This window comes from Polypterus senegalus, chromosome 17 (genome assembly GCF_016835505.1).
Source record: "Polypterus senegalus isolate Bchr_013 chromosome 17, ASM1683550v1, whole genome shotgun sequence".
In the NCBI taxonomy this organism is placed as follows: domain Eukaryota; kingdom Metazoa; phylum Chordata; class Cladistia; order Polypteriformes; family Polypteridae; genus Polypterus; species Polypterus senegalus.
The window spans coordinates 90,698,847-90,718,125 of NC_053170.1; the positions used below are offsets into that span (position 1 = coordinate 90,698,847).

Genomic DNA, 19,279 nt, shown 5'->3' on the forward strand with positions numbered 1-19,279 from the left:
CAAACGTCTTCCATTTATCAATTATGGAGGCCACTGTGCCCTTCAGTGCAGCCCAAGTGTTTTCCTAGCCTTCCCAGATCGTGTGCCTTGACGCAGTCCAGTCTCTAAGCTCGGCAGGCAGGTCCTCTGACGTCTGGACTTGGTTTTTGCTCAAGTGTGGATCCTCCTATAGAGAGCTGTGTGCCTCCCCAACTGATATGTGACCCACAGATGGCCTCCAAACACGGTGTAGGAACATCTTAGTGTTAATCAACGGACTGGGATGCACCCGAGCCAAAAGAAAGGGTCTGAATATCTGTGGCAATGAGAGATGTCAGCTTTTGATTTTTAATAAATTGACCAACATTTCTGATGTCCTGTTTTCATTTTGTTCTTTTCAATTATTGTTGCTTGATGAGGGGAAAATGAAGTTGAAATGTTTTAGCACAAGGCAGCAACATAAGGAAATGTGAAATAAATGAAGGGCTCTGAATACTGACTGAGTCCAAAGTGTGTGCGTGTATATGTGTACATGTTTTTATATACTCCGTCCTGGGTATGACGTTAACCCGAGTCCAGCCCTACTGGCAGATCCTCTAACTTGCAGGACAAACTCAGGGGTCAGTGGCAGGACTGGCATTCTAGCCATTGTAAAAAACTCACACTGTGCCACTCCATTTAAACTCATGTGGTGCTGAGGTGTCACCCGTTACACGGCTGTGCTTGGGTCCTAATTTGGGATCCTGAGGTGGTCTGTCATATATCAGCTTAAAGCCATAAAATGGTGTGTGATGTGTCTTTCAATACTTGGCACCTATGGCCCACTGGGTGCCCGCTCTTTTTTTAAGGCACACATTAGAAAACAGGATGTCACATCTGGCTGCTGAGAAAACCACATTGCTTCTCTTCATGGTTTTTAAAAGCTGTTATGGTTTCACCACTTCTTTTTGTAGACCAGGGTGGGCTCAGTGTTCCAATATGTGTACCAACAATGTACAACCACTGCCCACCACAATCAACAATTCCGTCATCTTTTGTCTTCTTTTGAGGAAATGGCCCCACTGTCCTTGTTCGCTTCTATCTGGACATCTTAAAAGATCTTAATCAGCAGTTTACCTCAGAATGGGGGTGGTGAAAAACATTTACTGTCACGTGAATTACTAAAGGAAGGACTTCTTTGAAGGTTGAAGTGACACGAATGCTTAACAGAATCTTTTAAAGAGTAGAAATTATAGAAGTTGTTTTTAAACGACGGCAATCATTTTTTTGCTAAATAGTGATAATCCTGAAAAAGTGATTTGCAACCTTAAAAAGCCTGCTGAGACGGAGAGAAAATGTTATCCATTGCTTTCTGACTGCAAGAACGAGGACAGCCATTTCCTGTGCCCACCTGCACCTGGGCACAGCCCTAGAACCAACGTCACACTGCAGTGTGCAAGCCTCACGCCTTTAGACCTAAAAAAAATACAAGAAGTCGAACTCTAAAGAACTGGCTCGGGCTATAAAAGACAGTCGTGTCTTGTGATCAGCTGTTCTCACACCTCACTCCCAAGTGTCATCTTCTGTCATCTGCAGACTTGAGCAGGACGATGGAGAGCCTTCTCCTTGTGCGAGTCCTTCTGTTCCAGCTGCTGATGGGCCCCTCGGCCTCCTGTAAGTAGGAAACTCGACTTGGGCTTGTGGGATGTCCATAGTCAACGGTTTTAATGTTACGGTGCTGGGAAAAGTTCTTCGAAAATTAGGCGGGGACATTTGAAATGATTCCTACTGTGTGGACAAAACGGAGATCTTTAATGTATGGTAGGCTCTCGAGCAGGAACACCAACAGATGAAGAAAACCTGAACTGGCACTTTAAGTTCACACCGATCTATCTATCTATCTATCTATCTATCTATCTATCTATCTATCTATCTATCTATCTATCTATCTATCTATCTATCTATCTATCTATCTATCTATCTATCTATCATATAGTGCCTTTCTATCTATCTATCTATCTATCTATTTATCTAAAAAATAACTAAGCAGAATGAGTAAGATAAGTGAGCTTTTCGTTTATATATTTGAAAGTGTACTTAATTAGCAGTATAATCCCTGATTTTTAAGATGGCTACACAAAAAAAAAGTTGCTTCAAAGTACTTTTTTTTCTCAGTATGTATAGGTATTTTTAAAAATCATCCCTTTTATAAACCTATTTATTTAAAGCAGGGGGCAGTAGGAGCCAATCCAAGCAAGAAATGGGGACAGAAGGAACGATCCCTGGCTAGGGTGCCAGCCTACCGCTGGGTGAACACACACACACTCACACTCACACACACACACACACACTAACTCACACAAGGCAAAATCCACCTGACTTGCATGACTTTAAAATGTAGAAGTAAACCTGGAAGCAACCTACATGGACATGGCGAGAACATGCATACTCCACACAGGGAGCACCTGGAGATATATACAGTATACAGTATAGGTGTGTGTATATTAGCTGTGCTACCCATCAAACACTGGCTGAAATCTAAGTAATTGATGTACTGTAAACCTTGGCGTTAATGTCTGCAGCACACCATCTTTTGGAATATATTTTGTGAAACGTGTTAATAAAATGCATTGCATTTGTTATTCCAACAAAATAAAACGTAACCACCACAAATGTTTGTAATGCACCATAGGTTGGAATATATGGAATATAGGAGATCGTTCATCCCACACACTATGCGACTCTTCAATTCCACCTGGGGTAGTAAATGCTAACATTACTCAAAGTTATTGTCTGCTTTTACATGCATTTTTATTACTCTTTAATTTAATATTGTTTTTTGTATCAGTATACTGCTGCTGGATTATATGAATGTCCACTTGGGATTAATAAAGTATCTATCTATCTATCTATCTATCTGTCTATCTATCTATCTAATCCTGCCTACTATACTAAAATTAAGATCTATCTATCTATCTATCTATCATATGCTAATTGTTATGCGATTTTTAAAAGCAGTGTTAATGTTTGTGATGCACCACCTGTTGGAATGACATAGCAACCAGATGGGCATACAGCTACACAATTGTGTGTGTGTATATATATATATATACACCTGTAAAAAAAAAAAAAAAATAAATATAAATATATATATATATATATATATATATATATATTCATGGCATTCGTAGTCTGAATCACAATCTGATTGTATGGGTGGCTACCTACCAGGTAACGCTTGTGGTTGGTCAGCAAGTCGGCTAACGTCCGCCATTGTGCCCAATTTAATATTAATAATGAAAATTATTTGACAGTAAACTATTCAACCATCTATATATATATATATATATATATATATATATATATATATATATATATATATATATATATATAGAGAGAAAGAGAGAGAGAGAGAGAGAGTGTGTGTATATATATGTATATGTGTGTGTGTATGTATATATATATGATATATACAGTATAATATATATATGTGTAAATGTGTGTGTATATACAATACGATTACAATATGCAAGCTTTCGAGGCAACTCAGGCTTCTTCTTCAGAAAAGATGTAATACAGAAACTGTAGTTCCCTATGTTTATATACACATAGGACAAATAACATTCTAAATGTAAATAATTACATTAGACCTCTTCAGGCTAGGATTCATTTAGCAAGAGAGGAGAATAATGTATGGTCAAGATCTTTGGATAAGATAACTGTTCAACACAGTCTTTTGAAGTTTCTGATGAGTTTTTCCATACAATGTGGGTCTGTTGACAGGTTAGAGAGATCCAAACAATCCTCATATCTGGCCATAAGACCCATGTCTCTATTCAATCCATGTTGTAATGTGTTCAATTTTAGCATGAGTTTCACTTCCCATTGTTTTCTCTCCTGCTGTGTTCTGAAGTTGCCCCTAAGCCCTGTGACTTTAAAGTCCTTCTCACAGTGTCCATGGCTGTTGAAGTGGACCGCTACAGGAACATCTGTGCTGTCATGCTTGATGTGGCACCTATGTGAATTCATTCTCTAGAGGAGTGTTTGTCCAGTTTACCTCACATAGAGTGCAGTGTCAGGACAATTCATACAGAGAATGAGGTAGAGCACATTAGATGATCTGCAGGAAATTCATCCCATTATGTGATGTTCTGGTCGGCAGTGTGTTATAATTACACGGTCTGTATTATAAATGTGAATTATAAAGGCAGGGAGATGTGCCATTTTCTGTTGGTCTGCTTACAGAGTTTCAGACAATTAGTTTCTGCAGGTTTGGCAGTTGTCTGTATGCCAGGAGAGGAGGTTCTGGAAATCCATTTTTCAGCATTTCTTCGTTGTTTAGCATTGGCTGAAGTTCTTTTATAATTTTTCAAAGTGCTTCAAGATGTGGGTTATAAGTGATAACAAGAGGGATGCGGTTCTTGTTGTCTTTGGTTTTATATTCCAGAAGGTGTTCTCTGGGTTTGGCAGTAGCTCTTCTTATTTGAGTGTCTATAACCTTATCTGATGAACTCTTGCAGTTGTTTATCCCGGTCTGTTGGGTCTGAGCAAATACGAATGTAACAAATCGCTTGGCTGAAAATAATGGAGCGCCTTATATGCTTTGGGTGGAAGCTGTCACTTCTCAGGTAGGTCCGTCTGTCTGTCTGTTTATTGAAAACTGAGGTTACAAGGGAGTTATCTTTCAGTTGAACGATGGTGTCAAGGAGGCTGACTTCTGTTTTTGAGTAATTCAGTTTCAGCTTTATGTTGGGATGGAAAGAATTAAATTCATTATGAAAATGGAGGAGGTCCTTCTCACTGGTAGTCCAGAATATGAAGATGTCATCTATGTAACGGAAATACAACATTGGTTTGAAGAGGCACGTTGACATAAAATCTTCCTCCAATTTTGCTAGTTTGCATAGTGAGGTGCAAACCAACAGCCCATTGCAGTCCCCATTTGTTGTAAGTAGAAGTCTTGTCCAAATGAGAATAAATTATGTGTCAGAGTGAATTTTATCATTTGTATAACTGACTCTGTGGGTAAATCATGTTGTCTGAGGTACATTTCACATGCCAATAAGCCATCATCATGGGGGATACTTCTGTAAAGTGTCTCAACATCCATCGTGGCCAGTGAGGTTCCCACAGGTAAGGGCCCTACAGCAGACAGTTTTTTTTTAAGAAGTCAATGGTGTCCTGGATGTAGCTATGGTGGTCCAAGCATGTTCTGTCTGTCTGTCCGCTTTTCACGAGAGATTTACTTAACGGATTTAGATCTGGCTGTTTTCTATAGTTTGCTTGAACTTTCCGGTTGATTTTGTGAGTCCTCTCATCGCACTAAGTATCAGAATTTGCTTGCGGCACCGATGTATTTATGCAAATCCAACAGAGTGGCTGTGGGCCTGGAGCAGAAGGGCGGGGCCTTCCTCGTTTACTCGCCAGTGTCCGTTCGAGTCGCTGTATGTCTCGCAACAGTGCCAACGTCTATTGATTTTTAAAGTTTGCCCTGTTTCATTACGATGTGGGCTCAGCCGCGGGGTACAGCTATCTCTCTATATATAAGTCAATGTAGGTGTATGTGTGTATGTATGTTTCAGCATCACTTCCGAATGGCGGGGGCGATTTTCATGAAACTTGGTACACGTACTTCTCATTGGTCGACTAAAAATACTGTAGGGTATAATCAACGCCAAAGGCATCCCCTTTGGGTAGGGTGGGTGGTGATCTAGCGGTCTTGTACGCATGTTATCATCCAGTTGAGACTCGTAACGACCACCAGAGGGCGAACTGGAGGTGACTGCCAGCATTCTTCATGTTTGTTGCTTTTAAAATAAAATAAAGTTGGCCGATTCCGAGCGTCAACTGGATGATAACATACATACAAGACCGCAAGACAAGCACATTAGTGAGTCTTTATTGTTTGTTAATTTATTTTTATTTTTAAAGTTGTGTTTTTTTAATTATATTTTTCACAAACAATTAATGCAAATATTTTATTTTCCTCCCGGGCAACGCTGGGTGTTTCAGCTAGTATCAATATAATACATCAGCACAATAGCTGGAGTTTGAACTGTGTCCCACCAACATTGTTTTGATGTGTTTATTCTGAAAAACAAACCAGAAGACGATAACAGAGACTCGTTTAAAACACAGGTCAGTTTACGTCAATATACAAGCGAGGTCCGCGTGATGTCGGAGGCACATAATAATAATAATAATAATAATAATAATAATAATAATAATAATAATAATAATTTTATTTATATAGCGCCTTTCCCATGCTCAAGGCGCTTCACAGAGTCCTGCCCATCTGTCTCTCTTTGCAAGAACCAACGGTAGTTGGGCTTCCTGCTCCGAGTGAATTTTTCCTGACATCGTTTTTTTTCCCATCACTTTATCAATCCATCCATCCATCCATCCATCCATCCATCCATCCTCTTCCGCTTATTCGAGGTCGGGTCGCGGGGGCAGCAGCTTGAGCTGAGATGCCCAGACTTTCCTCTTCCCGGCCACTTCTTCTAGCTCTTCCAGGAGAATCCCAAGGAGTTGTGGCCAGACGGGAGACATAGTCCCTCCAGCGTGTCCTGGGTCTTCCCCGAGACTTCCTCCCGGTTGGACGTGCCCGGAACACCTCACCAGGGAGGCGTCCAGGAGGCATCCTGATCAGATGCCCAAACCACCTCATCTGACTTCTCTCGATGCGGAGGAGCAGCGGCTCTACTCTGAGCCCCTGCCGGATGACTGAGCTTCTCACCCTATCTTTAAGGGAAAGCCTCCATCACTTTATATCTTGACGAAATCTTTCCCCATACTCATCACTGTCATCGCCCAGATTTTGTTGGAAAACAAAAGTCGAGATGAGAATGTAAAAGATGGCATCTTCAGTGACATTCCGGCTCCCACAAGCTGATCTGCATTCAGGAGGTTCTCCACAAGCTCAGCATCCTTCTCTGCTCTGTGACTGCCAAAAAGATTGTGAACGACCTGCGCGAAGGCTTCCCATGCTGCCGATTCAGGTGCGACTTCAGTCTCCTTTGGAGCTCCTCGTCAAGCATCCGTTCACGGATTTCAGGAGCAACACAAACACCTTTCTTAATTTTGGCTTCACTTTTGTTTAGGCGAGATTTACAGTATTTCTTAAATGCTGAAACTCATCGCCTTGACAACATTTTCAAAGTAACGGAGAATCGAACGAAAGCAACGTCCTGAAATGCAACGTTATGTTAACTAAACAGTAAAACTGACCACCCATTGCAGCGTCATGTCTGCTTTAGAGTCATACAAGGCCTGGGGTAATCAGTGACAAATATTTTTTCCGCTAATTAAAAACTGAATTTGTGACAGAAGTTTACAGCTGTTAGTAACCATACAACCATTATCCAACCCGCTCTATCCTAACTACAGGGTCATGGGGGTCTTCTGGAGCCAATCCCAGCCAACACAGGGCGCAAGGCAGGAAACAAACCCCGGGTAGGGCGCACACACAAACACACACACACACACACACACACACACACATACACACGCACACACACACATACTAGAGACAATTTAGAATCGCCAATGCACCTAACCTGTATGTCTTTGGTCTGTGGGAAGAAACCGTAGAGACGGGGAAAACATGTAAACTCCACGCAGGGGTGACCCAGGTCTCCTTACTGCGAGGCAGCAGCGCTACCCACTGCGTCACCATGCCACCCAATGTTAGTAACGTGAGGCGATTTCGTTTATCTCAATGGCCTCCCTAGTTAGGGTTGCCAGATTAGAAGATTAGAAATACGCGCCCTGCCTGGGGTTTGTTTCCTGCCTTGCACTCTGTGTCGGCTGGGATTGGCTCCAGCAGACCCCCGTGACCCTTACAGCGCGTTGGATAAAGGATGGATGGAAATACGGGACACTCTTAAAATCTCTCTCTACATTACTATACTATATTTAAATTTATACATGCCCATACACACCCACACCAATATATTATATAAAGGTAGAGACATAAGTTAAAAACTTAAAGCAAGAATTTTAATGGGTTATGAGGAAAACAAAAGTAAAATCATTTGAAAAATATTTAATACAAGCTAAAACAAAATTCTGTAAAAGTGAAATCATTTGAAAATATTAATGTAATACAGACAACAGAGAAAACTTATTATTTAATACAGGCAGAAAACAGTCAGCCGTGGCAAGTAGTAGTAACCCACATTGTTGACGCCGTATATGTTGCAGTGCTGATAGAGAAATGAACAGCAGCGCGGCTGGAGAGCAAAACGGTAAGAGTGTCGCTGGCAACTGAACAAGCTGCAAACAGGCAGCAAACACTTGTTTCCTCGTTACATTTGGGTTATTTTCATCAAGAGAATTTGAGAAAAGAAAGTATAGTTACTTATAAAGTTACAGATAAGTACCGTAAGAAGGTAATTGCGAAATTTGAAAATGAACTAAATACGGGAAATTTGTGTGTCTCTGAAAGGTCAGTACTGGGCAGGGGACAAAATGATCAAATATGGGACATGTCCCGTATATAAGGGACATCTGGCAACATTATCCCTAGTGGAATTACCGGCATTTATCAAAATGGTTATCCACCTTTTACTGTCCAGTCACCCCGGAACGTCATAATTATAAAAACGGGACGTGTTAGACGAAAGCGGCTTTCATATTTGGAGTCAGTAAGTGAAATTTGTTAAAGTACCTGTGAAAGAATCCCAGTAGCGAAATGCTTGTTGACCAGAGTAATCGTTCTGTCCAGGGCCGGATTTCCACATTTCTATGCCCGAGGCCAAAGCACATAATTCTGCAACCCCCTCAAAAAGTTGATTTATAATTTTCAATATAATACATATTAGTTTATTTTGGAAACATATAAGCGCTTAATACAATCTTTATAATCTTTGAAGCACATTATATTTTTAATTCAAAACTACACTACTTATGAAATCGCATAATATTAACAAAATCCTTCCATCGAATTTCGTCGTCTTATACCTACTAGAGTTTCTTCCTTCGCGCTTTTATCCATGAAAAGGCTTTAATTGCTTCATTGCGCTACAGATTTTATTTTTTTCTCCAGCCTTTGGAGTTTTTTTTTTGTTTTTTCTGTCCACCCTGGCCATCGGACCTTACTCTTATTCTATGTTAATTAATGTTGACTTATGTTTATTTTTTATTGTGTCTTCTATTTTTCTATTCATTTTGTAAAGCACTTTGAGCTACATTTTTTTTTGTATGAATATGTGCTATATAAATAAATGTTGATTGATTGATTGATTGATTGACACATCTTGTTAAATCTGCTTCAATGCAAAGAAGTGCCCGGGCATTCGGCTTATTTTGCTGCATCGTCGAACTTAAATGATCCTCGATTCTTTTCAGAGAAGAAAAAGTGCAGCCGAAGTTTCAGCAGAGGAATTCGTCACTGGCGTGCTGACAAACGTTAATAAAACGTCAACGTTTGGATACACTGTCTGTAGTTCTTTTTCTCGTAGCCTCTTCGACGATTGACGTATTCGATACGAAAAACAGCGAAGAAAATTGACATAAAATGCAAAGGATTTACGTCGATTCTCATCTGGCATTATAGAATTTTATTGAAATCTTTGGTATTATGTGTAAAGCTTACATTACACCCCATTAAATGATGCTGCATAAACAAGCCATAAGTTGTGGGTGTTTCATGTTTTGGAATAAAAATCTCTGCCCACCCCCTTATAATTTGGCGAACACTCCTGCCAACTTTTTCTGCTTACGGCTTTCAGGCTTACTGCCCTGAGTAAACTAAACAGTATATAAAAGTAGTAGTGATATATTTTACGTACCTACTATCAGTAAATATGCATAAGTCAAGCGATATGATCGTAATGAATCACGATTGTAACGGCAAATCTCGATTTTTTCTTTAACACGCGGTTTACGCCGAGTGTGTCAGAGAGAAATAGCAAATGCTTTTTGCCGGTGACTGAGCGAGACAGCGCAAGCCGTAGAGATGGGAAACCGCTCAATTTATTTAATGTATATGGATGTACATTTTAAAAAACAGCATTTTATATGGCCTTTTCAAAATAATACTGATAATCTGTAAATATCTGGTTGTTATTCTTCTGTATATACGCCCCCCTGACTGCTGCGCACGGCCTTATGGGAAATCCGACCCTGGCTCCATCTCAGTTGCCCCCTTTGGCCTGCCATCCTGGACCTCACCATAACATTACAGAAGTTTTATTGTAGTTGTAAATGGCAAAAAAAAAGGAGGTTGGACAGTTTTTTCCAAGCCGGTATAGATTACAATGCATTCATAAGCATTCTTCATGCATTGCTATAATTTATTGGATCGGCAATCCTTTTGTTAGGCCTCTATGGCAGGAAAGAAATAGGAAAAGTGGAAGTGAAAGCAGATTTAGTTGTTGCTTCCACATGCACTGATGCTTTAATTGTGACAAAGACATTTCTGCTGCAACATCTGACATGACTCAGGATGTTGCGCCCTGACTGCTTCATGAAATCTGTGGCAGTAGAGTAACGCGTGTTTGGAAAACCCCAGCAGCCACCTACAGTAATGTACCACAGTTGCATAACAGGAAAATGTCCAAGGGGGTGAATACTTTTTATACGCCCCGTAACTTGCATCTTCAGGGTCAACGTGGTGCTCCCTCCACGGTGTTGATACTTCTAGGATGTGTTGTGCCCATCTCGACTCTCTACGGGGAGCTCATGAATGAATGACTTGAATTTCATTGTCCACCTATGCCCATCCCAGTCCTATGGCAGCCCTCCCTCGGCAATCACACGACTTGTCAAGTCGGAGGTGACACATACTCACACATCTCCTCTTTTCATGCAGTCATTTGCCTTTGGAAACCACACAGCAGTCACCATTGGTCACACCCTCCCTTACCCCCTGTACAGTGATGGCTTCACCACAAAGATGTTGCAGTGCCAGCCAGGAAGTCTGTGTGGCAAGGTTTCCTGTGAATGTTGTGACACATATTAAATAGCATTAAGCAGGACATCCTTTATAATATTGGTAAACTGCTGCTCAGTCGAGCCCACCATGGATGTACTGAAGCGACCGATTTCACGATCTCCTCTTTCATTCATTGACTTGGATGGCTTGTTCAGCATCATCAGATAACTGACAAAGAAAATACACTCAGATGAGGGATTCAGCCTGATCCCTTTTTCTTGTATATTTTAATGCCTTTCACAAATGCCCTACTGTGACAAAAATAGTCCTACTCAAAAGAAGTGGTGTATAGTGAATAAAGCCGTGGCACACTGACAGGACTCAGCTTAGCAAATTAGGCCGATCTGCTCAAAGTGCTTTACACAGACGCTGGGCAGCCACTTCAGCCGCTGCCAATGTGCAGCTTCCACCTGAATGGTGAGACATACTGGCATTTAAGTGTCAGTGTGCTCACCACACAATATCTGTCTATCTATCTATCTATCTATCTACAGTTAGGTCCATAAATATTTGGACAGACACAACATTTTTCTAATTTAGGTTCGGTACATTACCACAATGAATTTTAAATGAAACAATTTAGATGCAGTTGAAGTGCAGACTTTCAGCTTTAATTCAGTGGATTGAACAAAAAGATTACATAAAAATGTGAGGCAACTAAAGCATTTTGTAACACAATCCCTTTATTTCAGGGGCTCAAAAGTAGTTGGACAAATTAAATAACTGGAAATTAAATGTTCATTTCTAATACTTGGTTGAAAACCCTTTGCTGGCAATGCCAGCTTGAAGTCTTGAACTCATGGACATCACCAGATGCTGGGTTTCCTCCTTTTTAATGCTCTGCCAGGCCTTTACTGGCCAACCTGAGCTGACCCTCTAATGTCCTCATTTCTAATCCTGTCCATCCTAATCACACCCAATGCAAAGCTCAGCATCTTTAACTCTGCCACCTCCAGCTCTGTCTCCTGCTTTCTGGTTGTTGCCACCGTCTCCAGCTCATATAACAAAGCTGCTCTCACTACTGTCCTGTAGACCTTCCCTTTCACTCTTGCTGATACCCGTCAGGAGCCAGGAGGCCAAAAGTCCACATGACCGTCATCATCAAGTTCTTCCATGTGAACCCTGAATACTATGAGGACTGATTGAGGTCATTTATATCCTGCCTACTTTGCTAAAATTAAAATCTATCTATCTATTATATAGTGCCTCTCCTATCTATCTATCTATTATATAGTGTCTCTCCTATCTATCTATCTATTATATAGTGCCTCTCCTATCTATCTATCTATCTATTATATAGTGCCTCTTCTATCTATCTATCTATCTATCTATTATATAGTGCCTCTCCTATCTATCTCTCTATTATATAGTGCCTCTCCTATCTATCTATCTATCTATCTCTATTATATAGTGCCTCTTCTATCTATCTATCTATTATATAGTGCCTCTCCTATCTATCTATCTATCTATTATATAGTGCCTCTCATATCTATCTATCTATCTATCTATTATATAGTGCCTCTCATATCTATCTATCTATGATATAGTTCCTTTCCTATCTATCTATTATATAATTCTAGACTCGTCTCGAGTCCCGACCTTTTTTTTCTCCTCAAGACCCAGAAACCCCTCATTTTGGGCCGTTTTTGCACCGTATTTTGTGCAGGAAGAGACAACCTAATGATAAAAAGTAAACCAACAGGAGTCTTCAGCAAAATGAATCAGAAGGACTTGAAGTTGTGCAGGCTGCACCAACCGACCCCAGGAGGTCATCCTTAATAGCATACCAGGGCTCAAAGTTACTCCCTTTTATAAAACTTTAAAAAAATGGGGATTTGTAAAGTAGTCGTGTGGAGTGTCATTTTATGCTGTCTTGGGGTTGCCGATCATGAATATGAGAATATTTTTAATATTTGAGTCTTACCCGGTGGTCCTGGCACTATAAGAGCCACTCATATAAAGTTAAACTGACAAACTTCAAACATAAGCTTGTTGGGTATTGTTTTAGACTACTTTAAGGTCCGGGATTATGAATATGATGTTACTTTTGATCCTTTAGTAGGGACCTAGTCCTCTATGGACCCCCATCAGAGGGTGAAAATGACAAATTTCTATTACAATCAAAAGATATTTAGATTTTGAAATTTTAAACTCAAGCACATATTTTAATATTTCAAGCCTCTGCAGCAACTACTCTTATTTATTATGTACTGCTACCTAATGTAGTAAATTATTACATTTCTTATGAAGACACAAAATCAGGATGACTTATCTTAATTCATACGTTTTGTTGTTGGTATAAAGAAGAATAATAATTAATAATAATAAACAAACAAAATCCACCTTAATGAAAGGATAAGTGTGTGCATGTCTGTCTGTCTGGTTGTTATTTCCCTGTCATTCCAACAGATGACGCCTCACAAACTTTAATGCTGCTTTTACAAATCCCACACAAAATGGCATATAACAGAGACATACGCATTACATTTTTCTTTTCAACAGAGGGTACATCAGAAACACTTGTAGTAATAAAATGCATTGCATTTGATATTCCAATAGATGGCGCATCACAAACTTTAATAACAAATGGCTTATAACAGGGTCATCTGCATTGCACTTGTCATTCCAACAGATGGTGCATCACAAACATTTCATTTTGCTTTAGATTTCAAGCCATTTTATACAGGTAATACAGCTAGTAATAAATAAAAAAAAATAAGAAAAATAATAAAAGAAACCATCATTAATAGCACAAATATATACATAACAATAATTCTAAATTAACAAAAACGACAAGTGAATAAATACAAGGCAGGAACAAATCCCTGGCTGTACCATAACACTATCATCAATATCTTAAAATGGACATCCCAGCCACACCATCACTAAGCTTCAAAATAACTAGAGAAAGATTTTTTTTAGTAGCAAAATGAAATTGTAACTTTCTTTTGTCTAGTAACTCAGCCATTTGTTCATTTGTGTATTTATTTATTGATTGCTTTTCTTAAAGTGCTTCACAGTCCGGGGTTATGGAGTCACGTCTTTTATTAATTATTTCATTTCTGTATTTATTGACAGATGATAAAAAGTGGATCGGCTATCCTCACATTTTCCTAACGGAGGGTGAAACGGCTAACATCACCTGCTCGACAGAGGGCTTTGCGGACGTCAGATCTGTGCGGCTGAGGCGCAGTGTGGTCCGCCGTACGGATGTAATCGATCTTCAGAGAAGCGGGATCTTTCATGCTTTACCCGAATATAAACAACGCTTGGATTTCCACTGGTCTGTCACCGAAGTGAACATTTTAATCAAAAACGTGACCATGAACGACAGCGACATTTACTCCTGTCAGCTCCAAAAAGAGGCGTTTGACCATTCTGAGTCAGAAATGCTGGTCATCGTGCTGTGCAAAGGTGAGTGCCAGGGCCCAGTGGTCTGCTCTGGCCACGCCGGCGCTTTGAAGAGTTCACTTGACTTGTGTCCTGAAATCGGCCCAATGCGGCTGAAGGGTCCTCACTGTTTTAGTTGACTTTGTGTTAAATAAATGTGTCTGTAGCTCATTATTATTACAGGTTTAATTTGGTCTAACTAACAAATTCTCGAAATGTCTTTGAAACTTCAAGAAATGTGAAAAATCTATAAATAAAGTGTCATGTCTGTTTGTTTTGTTTTTTTTTAGCTGTAGACGTCATGCCTAATAGTGTGTCAGAGCACAATGCAGTAGATCAAAGAGACGTTCTCATTGTGCTGTTTGTTGCATTTATCATCTGCATCGTCTCCTGTGGACTCGCCTTCGTGTTAAAGAAAGTAAGTATGGAGAATAAAACCCACCATCTTGACTCGTAGTCCACACCACTGTAAAAACGTCTTTAGTATTCTTGCAAGTAGCTTCCGTGTTTGAATGAAGTCAATCCTACGTCTTTCCCTGCCATGAGCTTCTTGTATTGAATGTGTTTGACTGAACTACCACAGCAAGGCTGACCAATCAGATCAAAGTCAAACTGACCAATCAGATTGCTCTAAGGCAGGGGTTCTCAACATCGATCCTGGAGACCCCCTGTGGCTGCAGGTTTTTGTTCCAACCAGATTCCTAATCAGTGACAACACCTTATAGCACTGATCTCATTTAATTAGCTGCTATTTTTTTTCTTTTATTCGACATTCAGAAAAGCATAGCAGCATGATTTTTACATTTATAAGACATTTATAAATATTTCTGCTTTTGCTATAGATTTAAATGCTTACCTCTCTTTTGATGATTTCATTCTAAGTTGCCCTTTCTCTGTGCAGTTTTTTCCCCTTTATTGTATCTTAATAATGACAATTTAAAACGAGCAGAGCAGACACCCAGGCAAACAACACTAAATAATCAAAGGCTGCAACTACTTTAGAGTCTGACCCACTAATTAGTAAATAATGGATTAATTCAACAATTAGAACACCTAGAAAAGTAGAATGAAAATCAAGATGAAAATACTGTTAAAAAGAAAAAAATACATTATTCCTATATAACTGCTTGGTACATTTTAAATTACTGTATATATATATATATATATATATATATATATATATATATATATATATATATATTAGGAAATTTAGTTTTCTAATTAATATATTGTTCCTTAAACACAGAACTTGGGAAACATCAGTTCAATTAAAAACAGAAGCTGGTTGGAACAAAAACCTGCAGCGACAGCGACGTTGAGAACCCCTGCTCTAAGGGATTGGACACACACACATACATACATTAGTGTTTTATTATATAGATATAGTAATCAATTACATTTATATTAAGTTTTTCTAGACACTAGGCACTTTACATAGACAATGGGGAGCCACTTCTACCAAACCAAAGTGAATATGCATTGCATTTCTCATTTCAGCAGATGGTGCATCACAAACATTAACACTTCTTTTAGAAATCCCATACCAAATGGCTTATAACAGAGGCATGAGCATTGCATCTGTCAAACCAACAGATGGCACATCACAGACATTAACACTTCTTTTCCAAATCCCACACAAAATGGCACATAACAGAGGCATGTACGTTGCATTTGTCTTTCCAAGTGATGGTGCACCACAAACATTAACCCTGGTTTTACTAATCCTATAACAAATGGCTTATAACAAAGGTATATGCATTGTGTATGTCATTCCAACAGATGGTACACCACAAACATTGATGCTGCTTTTACAAATCCAGTAACAATTGGCATATAACAGAGACATGTGAATTGCATTTTTCATACCAACAGATGGCACATCGTAAGCACTAATGCTGCTTTTCTCACACCAAATTGCTTACAATACGGATATATATTCAGCCATCCTTGCGCCAGTATGCTTACCACACATTAGCTATCAGGTGGTGATGGGGTGTGACAGACAGTTATCCAAAAATGGACTGAATGACCAAACCAAGGTGGGTAATTTAGCCAGGACATGGGGGTACACCCTGCTCTTTTTGAAGCATACCCAGGAATCTTTTGTGAGCACAGAGAGTGAGGATAATGACACCAATTTTTAGAACACAGTGTTCCTGTCACTGCACTTGGGGACATTGTGGTCCACACACAAACCACCGGGTCAGTGCCCCCTGGTGACCTCACTATCAATCCAAGCTTTTCCTAGATTGTCTTCCATTCAAGTAATGGTTGGGCCTTAACTTGCTTAGCTTTAGGTGGGCGGCCTGTCCTGAAATGCAGGTGGTATGGCTGCCGGAACTTCTGGACTTCCCATTGAATTCTTAAAAGGATGTTGTTTTATATGCTGTTTTGCTTACCCCATATAGTTTGCAATGATGGTCGAAAAAAAAATGTAATTCTCATGTTTTCATGCAGAACGGACCATCCAAAGGGTACAATGGTGACCAGCGCTGAGTAGCATTAAATTAGATCAAAGCATCCCTGAAAATATCACATGCTGCTCGTGTCGCGTAATCCACATTCAAAGCCATCCAATCGTAAAATTCTAACATCCCAAATACACACATTTTTACCAAAATATTGTTCATATGAAAAGTATTTGAACTGAAGAGCTAACATAGGAGCTTGTGTGCTGCTGTATTAACATATTTAACCCTTAACGGATTTATGGCGGGATTACAGATTGTGGAGGGGCTCTGGGCGGCCATACAGACGGCCCTGACTGTATTGTCGCTCCATGTTTCTGCTTCCGTGGGACGTGCACCAAACACTTTTCTTTCTTTTGTAAGATGTATGATTGTATTATTTCATCACGCGGATCTTATTCTTTTATTTCTGCAGGTTTACTTGACCCTTAAGGGGAAGCCGAAGACGAGCTATTCAGTGTATGAAGAAATGTCAGTGGTTAAAAACATTCAGGTTCACTCGTAGGCTGGCTTTGTCCTAAAGGTGATGGAGACGCATGGCTTGGCATCATCCATCCCAGAAATAACTGAGAAGACACTGGAACGGTGTGTGTCGCCGCCTATGGAGACGCTGCCGTGAAAACCTTTCCTGCTTTCTTGATCAGCAGCGCTTTGAGCGACGCAGGACACGCAGTCTGAAGTCAATCCGAACGCGACGTCACGTCTGACACCAGCGGTCATTTGGAGTCGCTTGATGTGCGGCCGTGTTGTGTCCTTCATTTCCTTCTGCAGTTTACTGAAAGATCCAGCGATGAAAGTGTCGGCCGCTGCTCACATAACTGCTTGATTTTAAAGTGTTAAGTAACTGCGTAATTGTAGGAAAGTCGCGCACACATCGGCTTTTTGCTTACCTTTGCTTTGTGTTGAGCGTACAATATATAAAGTAGATCACGGGTAGGGTTTCGTTTTTAAGGCAATACACTGTATATATACTGTATATAGATATTGTGGTCACCAGGGGGTGCTGCAGCTCCCCAAACACCTGAAACAAACAGGCTTGGAGGCACGTGCTCTTTTCAAAGGGTGTTATTACGTGTGAAGCCCTTACAGCGGTAATTGTTTCCCACAGCACAATCTCGGTTTCTCACAATTAGCGACCCGCAACTCTCTTGTCTCTCTCCTTTGCTCCTTACAGCAAGCTTTGTCCCCATCCTCCTAGAATAAAGTGGGGCTGCTCCTTTTATACAAAACCCCAGAGTACTTCCTGTGAGGCTGGAGCCCAACCCAGTAGGGCTGACTTGTCCCCCTAAGGGTCTTCTGCACCCCCTGGCGGCCCCCACCTAGCCCAACATGGTTGAGCCACAGAACTTCAGTTCTCAAGGTGCCGTATGGTGCAATTTTAAATCGTTTCCCACCAATGTACAGTCTTCAGTCTTCTCTTTTCCTCTGTCTCTCTCTCGTCTTTACTCCTCCAGCAGGTTTAATCAACCGCATGACTCTAGCTCTTCCTTGTGAGGCAGGTAGCTCCTTTAATCCATCCATTATCCAACCTGCTATATCCTAACTACATGGTCATGGGGGTCTGCTGGAGGCACAGGGCGTAAGGCAGGAAACAAACCCCGGGCAGGGTGCCAGCCCACCGCAGGGCACACACACACCCCACACTCACACACACACACTAGGGACAATTTAGGATCGCCAGTGCACCTAACCTGCATATCTTTGGATTGTGGGAGGAAACCCACACAGACACGGGGAGAACATGCAAACTCCATGCAGGGAGGACCCGGGAAGCGAACCCAGACGTCTAGACGTTTACTTAAGGCTAAAACCTCTAAAAGCTGCACTATCCACTGTGACCATGCCACCCATTTTATTTATATATATATATATATATATATATATATATATATATTTATTATATATATATATATATATATATATACATATACAGGTAGTCCCCAGGTTACGGACATCCGACCTACGACATACAAACGGGGCCGCAGCTGCGACGCATGCATCTCAGTAACTGCAGCTCTGTCATCTTCAGCCTGGGGACTCTGCAAGCGGTGGCTGGATGGAGGCTGGAGAAGGGTGATTTTGCTGCTCGCGCAGTGTAGTGTACCTTGGGCGGCTCCCGGTGCCAAGCGATTTCACTGCCTGCCCACCACACATTGCTGCCCTGTTCATTATTGGTGGGCGGCTGGTGATGCTGCAAGCGGTGACCCAGTTGTGGTTGAACGGAGGCCATTGAGGGTGAATGGGACAGTGGGGGGGTAGCATTGTAGTGTGCCTCGGATGGCTGCCTGGTGAATGGGGGCGATTCACTACCCGCCTTTGGCCACACCGTGTTCGTTCTCGGTGGGTGGACGCTGCAGGTGGCATACTGTAGTGGAGGTGACTGTGAGGTGGGCTGGTGATGAACCGCCCGTCGATGCCCCCATTCATTCTCAATAGCAAGCCTGCTTGTACTGTTACGCACATAGCAGGAAGTTGTCTCTTGTCAGTACATCAGACGTGTTGACGACGGGTGCCTTCCTGCTGT

At 40.9% G+C, this 19,279-nt stretch overlaps 1 protein-coding gene across 1 annotated transcript; it reads left to right on the forward strand.

Annotated features, from left to right (window-relative positions):
• The first annotated feature begins 1,499 nt into the window (after positions 1-1,499).
• On the forward strand, positions 1,500-18,320 carry LOC120517785. Its single transcript, XM_039740276.1, has 4 exons — positions 1,500-1,632; positions 13,976-14,311; positions 14,578-14,705; positions 17,171-18,320. Exons 1-4 carry the CDS (start codon positions 1,569-1,571, stop codon positions 17,258-17,260), a joined length of 618 nt encoding a protein of 205 aa, XP_039596210.1. The 5' UTR covers positions 1,500-1,568; the 3' UTR covers positions 17,261-18,320.
• Positions 18,321-19,279: the final 959 nt, after the last annotated feature.